This window comes from Belonocnema kinseyi, chromosome 6 (assembly GCF_010883055.1).
Source record: "Belonocnema kinseyi isolate 2016_QV_RU_SX_M_011 chromosome 6, B_treatae_v1, whole genome shotgun sequence".
Lineage (NCBI taxonomy): Eukaryota > Metazoa > Arthropoda > Insecta > Hymenoptera > Cynipidae > Belonocnema > Belonocnema kinseyi.
In genome coordinates, this window is record NC_046662.1 from 20176963 (window position 1) to 20185774 (window position 8812).

At 26.1% G+C, this 8812-nt stretch overlaps 1 protein-coding gene across 1 annotated transcript in view; it reads right to left on the minus strand.

Annotated features, from left to right (window-relative positions):
- Nucleotides 1-735: 735 nt before the first annotated feature.
- Nucleotides 736-8812, minus strand: part of LOC117175134 (39S ribosomal protein L41, mitochondrial) — a 9471-nt gene continuing 1394 nt past the window's right edge. Inside the window, exons 2-3 of the mRNA XM_033364713.1 lie at nt 5656-5820; nt 736-1244 (exon numbers count right to left, since the gene is read on the minus strand). Of these exons, the coding sequence (XP_033220604.1) occupies nt 829-1244; nt 5656-5812 (573 nt within the window). The 5' untranslated portion in view covers nt 5813-5820 and the 3' untranslated portion in view covers nt 736-828. The remainder of the gene's footprint in view (nt 1245-5655; nt 5821-8812) is intronic.

The window sequence follows — 8812 nt, forward strand, 5'->3', positions numbered from 1 at the left end:
TTTCAACTTAAGAAGATACATTTTGAACCAAACATGTACGACTTAATTTTCTGTTAAACCAATTTCCAACTAGAAAAAATAATTTTCAACAAATGAATTGAATTTTTAACAAAAAAAGGTTGTCTTCTAAAATGATGAAACATCAACGAAATAAATTAATTTTTAACCAAGAAGTTTCAGTTACAAGTAAGTATTTAAATTTTCAAAGAAAAAGGATAAATTCCCAACGAAAAACGTGATATTTGATATTACAACCAAAGGCTTTTAATTTTATACCAAAAATAATCGAATTCGACCAAAAAATATGAATTTTCAACAAAAAAGTTTGAATCCTCAACTAAAAGGGACTAATTTTTAAACAAATATTTCCAATTTTAATCGTAATAATCAAAAATTAACTTAAACTTTAGTTTTTTGAAAATTTCCTACCGCAAAATTTAATCTTCAAAATTCCATAATTTTTCTCTAAGACAATTTTTTATTTTCCCTGACCATTTAACATGTAACCGAGTATTTTTTTAACATAGAGTCTTAGATAAACGGAATAAAACTTTTTTTTTTCAAGAAACCTAACTTCTTTTCTGAATTTTCCATACCATTAAAATTCCCTAACTCTTTCCTAACTCTTGCCTGACCAATAAAATTCCCTCTTTCCTGATCAAGAAAATTTTCCCTGGTAGTAAATAGTGGCCCCAGGCCAGAGGATGATTTATAAATTATGATTAGGCAGAATACTTACTCCATTTCATACTATTTTGTTTATTTGAACGAAGACAGTCGCCCCTTTTATTGCTTATTTCACTGTAATTGTTCATTACTAAACTAATTTTAGTACTGTATTCGAGTTTTCAAGTTTTCTTTTGCCTTGAGTTTACTGTCCTCTATCATTTTTTTGTAAGCCCGAATAATTTCTTCTTTATCGGCGTCAAACATGTCCGCGCCAGTTTTAGCCGCTCGAAGTTTGGCTTCGTCCGGTGTAAGTTTTTCGTTCTCGCTGGGATTTAGCGCTTGACCATCGGAAGTCAATTGGCCTTTTTCGAAGTCATCTGCGATTTTTGTGGCATAAACTGCATTAAACAAGTCTTCAGGAGTAAACTCCTCCTGGGTCACATTTTCAGATTGATACGTGACGTACGGTTTTAATTTGAAGCCTTCCAGAGAGGGAACAATGATTTCCGGTATCATTTCGGGTACAACATTATATAAATTTCCTTCCATGTATCCAATGTCCCTGACGCCTCGTTCTACAAATACGACGTTAATTAGATTGCGAAATATCTAATATCTAATTAACTTATTTTATTAGGAATGGGTAATCATAAGGGTGGTCCAAAAATGCATTTTAATCCTCAATATTAGATAAATCGAGTTGAAACTCAACTCTTCTCTTCACATTTAGCCATAGAATACGAATCCAATATTAATTTTTAAATATCACATCCACAAGTCTGTTCTATAGGGTCCCAAAAAAAACCCATAAGCGAAAAAATAGGTTTTGCGAGTTCTTGGCGCTAATTATGATTTTTTTGCGGTTTTCTTGATGCAAATTTTTTCCAATGTATAAAATACTATTTCATAGTGATAATTAGATGTTAACATATATTATTTAGAGCATTTATTATTGTTTTTAGCAATTTTCTTTTGAAATACAGATAGAAATTGCTGTTTTTTCTTACATTTTTAAATTGTGTCCACTTTTTACTTGGAGTGACTTGATAATTAATTCATTTTAGCAAAAATAATTGTTTAAATAAATTATTATTGTTTATAATTAGCTTGATATTTATTAATCCAACAGAGTTGCAGTTTTTCTGAAACGTTAAATTTTTTCTCCACTTTTCAATTAGAGAAAATCAACAATTAATAACAATTTTTATGCTCGACGATAGGAAGTTGTGGTTTTTTCTAAAATATTGAACTATTTGTAAAAATAATTGTTTAACAAATTATTACTGTTTATAACTATCTTAATCTTAATTGACACCAGATAGTTGCGTTTTTTTTCTGCAATTTTGCATACTGCTAAATAAATATTATATTAATTTCAACAATAAGGCAAGGCTTTTAAGTTATGAACAAATAATCAATAAACATTATAGAGAATAATATTTTGAACAATCTCTTTCTTTTTTTTTAATATATTTTTCTGACATAAAACAGATATTTGAAATATTCTTCAAATGTTCTACATGGTTCATATTAAATTTAAATTTTCCTTCAAATAGTTGCAAAGTTCTTTTTTGCTGAAATTAATATTAATATTCTGGAATGGAAGCTTTTAATGTGCCCCTAAGGGTTTACATTTTTCTTGGACCTTCTTCCCTATTCCTTTATACCCCCCCCCCCACACACACACTTACTTGGTGGTGGGAGGGGGGCCTACAGTTTAAGGTGGGTTCCGAACCACCAAGAGCAACAGCTTTAAGTACTTAGAGAACTCTGTATTTTTTATTAAACATTCAATTATTTTGGTAGCAATTAAACTATTTATTTGAAAATTTAACTATTTGGAAATTCTGTTCTTTTGTTCTTTTTTTTTGGTTAAAAATTATTTTTTTACCTGAAAAGTAAACTATTAAATTGTTGGTTCAAAATTTATGCTTTATAAGTTGAAAATTCAAGTATTTGGTAACAAATTTTGGAGAAGCATTCTTTTTTAGTTGAACTAAACTGATCAAAAAAAATTTTTTTAATTAATTTTTTCAACTGCAAATGCAACTATTTCATTTTTGGTTGAAGATTCATCAATTCAACTTGAGTAAAAAATTAATCTTTGTTAAAAATGCATCTATTTGGTTGAGGATTTAAATATTTTGTTGAAAATTGGTATTTTTTTTTTTTTTAGTTCAACTGATTGATGATTTGTATTTTTTGTTGATTAGTAATTTTTTAAACTAAAAATTTAACTAATAAATTTTAAGTTGAAAACTTATCTATTTTAGTTGAAAATTGGACCTTGGACGGAAAATTCATGTATTTTGTTGAGAATTTTGATAGAAAATTAATATTCTTGGTTGAAAAATTAGCCTTTTGTTTAAAAAAATTCAATTATTTTGTTGAACGTTTAATTATTTTGTATAAAATTCAACTATTTTATTAGTCATCTTTTTTTTGCCGAAAATTTGTTCTTTTGGATTAAAAATACATATCTCTTTGCTGAAAATAAACTTTATTCTCGAAATTAAACTTTTTAGGTTGATAATTAAAGTGTCTTCTAAAAATTCGTCTTATTTACTTGAAAATTCACTGCTAAATTTTCTGACACTTCGCAATGTTAGTATATTCGAGAGTACCATATAGATAATATATGGACGCTCCCTCAGAAGAATTTAGATTTGAATGAATCAGGACAATTTTTTGAAGATTTGATTGGACACCCTGATTTTAATTGGTTGAAATTAAAATGACTTCAGTAAAATCGCATTGTCCATTTTTTTTATATAAATGATTTTTAATTTTGCGAAATCGATTGGAAAAAAAAATAATGTGTTAAATTTAATTAAAATATTAATATTATTAATCCTAATTGTATTGAAGTAGAAAAAGCAATAATTTTTAAGTTTGCTTAGCGGTGATATTATTTATCTGCAGTACTTGAACTCATAATAGAAATTTAATCGACTAAGTTGGTTAGCAAACATCTACTTTTGTAAAATATTTCTCTAATATTCAGGGTGGCCGTTTTAATCGCATAAAAAAATTTCAGGTCATTACCCGGTTTTGTCCCTGTTTGCAAACATTTTACAGGATCAATGAAATTAAAAAATTCGATTTATAAAGATAAACATTTTGTAATTTGAAGTAATAACAACTGAGCTGCAAATCGTTTTAATATTAATATTATTTGTTCCTAAATAAAAAGTCTAAGTAAAGTTCATAATTTTAGAAAAATCCGCCACTTTCTAGCATTACTCCAAGAGTAGCTATCTATAAACAATAATAAATTATTTAAATGATTATGTTTGTTAACCTGCATTAAATATTACCTCACTAAGTAAAACGTGGATAAAAAGTTTAACATTTGAGAAAAAATGCAACTTTATATCATTATACTAATTGAATATTATTAACAATAATAATACATTTTTAAATCCATAATTTCGATAAATTTAATAAATTATCACATCACTCTAATTTAAAATTGAAGAATATCTGAAAAAGAACGCGACTTTCTATTTATATTGTATGAGAAAATTGCTAAAAGCAATACTAAATTATTTAAATAATTTTTGTAAAGATTTAATGATCAGTATAAAGTAGTATTTTATCTATTAGAAACAATTTTCATATATAAAAACGCAAAAAATCATAATTAGCGCCAAAACTCACAAAGTCGATTTTTTCACTTATAGGACTTTTTGAGACCCTGTAGAAGAGACTTATGGGGGTGATATTTAAAAAGCAATATTTTATTCATTTTATATGGCTAATTGTAAAGAGTAATGTTGCGCCACCTATAAATTAAATTTTTTTCAAAAGAAAAGTGATATACATGCAAATTTGATAAAGGAAAATTTGAACCACCCTAATCAGCTGAAGAAGGGGGAATAGGGTAATTTTTTCATGAAAAAATGGAACAATAGAGGAAAGATTAAACATTTTTTTACAGTTAGGAAAGAAGAAAACATTTTTTCGAACATTAATTTCTTTAACTAGCAATGTAACTATTCCGTGTTTGGTTAACAGTTAATATTTTTATTGAAAATTAATTTTTTTTAGTTGAATATTCATGTATTTTGCTCAAAATTGGTCTTTTTTAGTCAAAAATTAATCTTTTTGGACGAAAATCCACCCTTTTTGATTAAAAATGCAAATTTTTGGGACTAAATTAATTTCTTTGGGGATTAAACAACTTTGTAGAAAATTAAATTATGTGATGAAGCATTAACTTTGCTGTTACAGAAGCCTACATTTTTGTTTTAATTTAAATATTTTTTTGAAAATTAAACTATTTTTATGACAATTTAGCTTTTCGTTAGAAATTAAACTTTTTTCTTAAAAAATCATATTTTCGGGTTGAACATTCATTCGATAATTCGTCCTTTCGCGGCTTTACAATTCAACAATTTTGTTGAAAACTAATGTAATTTGTAGATTTTTTCTTAACGCTCATCTTTTTTATGGAAAATTTACCTTTTTGGTTAAAAATCAAACTATTTAAAATTCATCTGATTTAGCTAAAATTCAACTACTTGTTTGAAAGTGGAACTAATTAGTTGAAAATTCATATATTTTTTTTAAAATTCACCTCTTTAGTTTAGAATGTTACTTTTTTGTTGAAAATTTGGTTGTTTTTTTTTGGTGGGAAATAAATTCCTTATCTTACAATTGCACTATTCCAATTTTGAGTAGAAGTTTATTCTTTATAAGTTGAAAATTCAACTAATTGGTAGAAAATTCGTGTTTCGTTAGATTAAATTAATGGGATTTGCATTAATTTTATTTGAAAGAATTTATTCCTCCATTATTATCTTTTTTTTCAAGAAAAATGACCCTCTTTTCTGTTTTGATAAATTCTTGAGCTACATTACTTTTCGGGGGGGGGGGGGGGGATATCCTGAAATATGGATGACCCCTAAATGCAAAAACATTTTATCACCAATTTAGTAAATGTGCATAAAGTAGATTTTTTGAAATCAAGATAAAGTAACTTACTGTCGACTGGAAGCTGACGATCTGGACCCGCCTCTCTTTCTTTGTGGAACCTGGATCCTCGTTTACCATGCAACATAAATTTTCGAAAATTACGTTTTCCATAGCGAGCACACGTCGTTGAAATTCCTCGAGTGATAACCAAACACGCAGAAGCCATTTTTAAGACTGAAACCAAAACAGCAATTTATTTTCTAATTTTAAAATGTCTTTCCACAATTTTGCTAATCAAAAATGAAATATACCCTAATTTTAGGGTAATCCGAACCTATTTCCGGAATGTAGGTAAATCAGACTTCAAAAAAGAGAAAAAAATAGGAAATAGAGCTTGAAAGAAAAAGAGGAAAAAGTAGAAGTGAAATTTTAGCCCTATTTTGTCCTCCAGCATTAAATATTATTTGAGAACATGATCAGAAAAAACGACGGTAAAAATAAATTTGAGAAATTGGAAAATAGGATTAAAGAAGAAAAATATATAAACAATCTTTTAATATCTTCAAATTTAAAATGAATATTATATTTCTTGATGACACTTGAAATTTTGAAACTGTAATTTCAAGGAAGCACGACTTAGGGGAAAGCGGATACATGATAAATTCATATTATCGGATTATTGAAACTATTAGAAGATTAGCTTCAAATCAGGAATAATAGCGAATTTTGTGTTATTAAACAACAAATTTAAGAGATAAAAATGTTTCTAAAAATTATTATGTACAACTATAATTATCATGCGAAAACTATGCAGCAATAAAAAATACGTGTAAATTAGGGTGGCTCAAAAAGGCTTTTATTTTTTAGAGGGCAAAGATCCCCCCAATTTCATTCCAAATCCGAAAAAATAAAATCCATAATTTTTTATTTTTTTATTTTTCGATTTTAACAGGTGTCGGTTTTTACTGGAAATTTCCCATGTAAAATGCATGGGGAAAATCACTTTTTTAAGTTTTTGGAATAATTTTCCAGGGTTTGAAAAAATGTGACGGGAAAGTATGGGTATCCATGAGTACCTGAAAACTACCCTTAAAACAAAAAAAGTCAATTCTTCATGAAATCAACTTTTTGAGCACTGTATTCTGGTCTTTTTTTACTTAAAGTTATTAATATTGGTCTAATGGAATATTTATCATAATTGGTTAATTAATTTTTAATTATTTAAACATGGAATTTGTTAAAATTTTTTTTTGAGAATTAACTTTTGTTCCAGTAAAATTATTACTGTTAGTCTAGTGGAATATTTAATAACATTGGTTCATTAATTTTTAATTGTTTAAACAAATTGAATTTGTTTTAATAATTTTTTTCATTCGTTTTTGCCCTAAAAATTATTACTATTTAACTAGTGGCATATTTATTAACATGAGGTCATTCGTTTTTCATTATTTAAACAAAAGAAATTTGTTTAAATAATTTCTTTTCGATTTTTTTCAATAAAAATTATTACTGTTGGTCTAGTGGAATATTTATCAGTGATAATTAATAACTAATAATTAATTTAATAATAATTAAGTCATCAGCAATATTTAAGTAATAATTTTTATTATAAAAAGTTTTATTAAATAAAATTAATCAAACAATGTTGATAAATATTCCACTGAAGAAATATTAATAATTTTTATTAAAAAAAGTATTAACAGAAATTCCATTTGTTTAAACATTTGAAAATTAATTAATGTTAATAAATACTTCACTAGACCAATAGCAATAATTTTAAAGGGAAAAAACGAAATTTCGAAAAAATTTGTTTAAACAAATCCCATTTGTTTGAATAATAAAACATTCATTAACCAATGTTAATTAATATTCTGCTAGACTAATAGCAATAATTTTTAGAGGGAAAACGAATTTTCGAGAAAAAAAAGTTATACAAACAAATTTAATTTGTTTAAATAATTGAAAATTAAATAAACAATAATATTAATAATTTTTAGTAAAAAATACGAGAGTACAGTGTTCAAAACGTCGATTTCATGACAAATTGACATTTTTGGTTTAAGGGTAGTTTTTAGGTACTCGTGGGGGTGTGTTAGGGGTGTCAAACCCATATGTCTGATAGATAAAATTCTTCGTTAGATAATTCTCTACAGGCCCCCATACTTTCCCGTCACATTTTTTCAAACCCTAAAAAATTATTCTAAAAACTCAAAAAAGTGATTTTTCCCTATGCATTTTACATGGGAAACTTCAAGTCAAAACCGGCACCTGTTAAAATAAAAAAATTAAAAATTAGGAAATTTCTTTTTTCGGATTTTGAATGAAATGGGGGGTGAAATAGGGGGGATCAAATTTTGACTTTAATAAATAATATTTTCATTATTATAAAGATTTTTTTGTTAATTGCCAGAGTTCGAAAAATTGGTACTTTTACCTATAATTATCCACCAAAAACTGAGCAGCAATAAAAAATGCTTATACATTGTAAATTGTAAGTAAATTTATATAAATCATTAAAAATGTTTTCCACACTTGCGATTGTTTTAAAATAATAGAATAATGAAAAAGCTAATATTGATAGGATATTAAAATTACCATAATTCAGAAAAAATGCTGATAATATTAAACTAAAGTGTATACAAGAATCAGTATTAAATAGTAAAAAATTATTATTTTTGTCATTTATTTATTTCAATTTAATGACAATTTCCGATAAAAAGAAAAAATTGTGTATTGCTGCGTAGCTTTCAGAGGATAATAAAAACCCTTTCTATTAATAAAAAATCGTTTACAATCAGAAAAATATCAATAAATCAAGTATTTCTTAATGATGCATAGTTTTCGTAGGATATTTATTGTTGTAAATACTAATTTTTAGAACCCTTTTTATCTTTTTAAAAATTGATATCGTACCAGAATAAAAAAATCGCTATTATTTCTTAGTTTGAGCTTCATTGTGGAGACGCGAATTTAATAAACGTTATTTAAAAAACAGGTTTGCTACAAAAGAACAATTTTTTATTTCCTAAATTTCCCTGAATTTTCCCTGACTAATTTTTTATTTTCCCTGACCATCATAAATGTTTCTTTTAGATTCAACTTTCAACCAAAAAAGATTCATTTTCAACATAATATGTAAATTAGTAGCAAAATAGTTCAATTTTAACCCAAGAATTGAATTTTTAATTAAAATAAGGAATTTTTAACAAAAGAATGAATTTTTAAA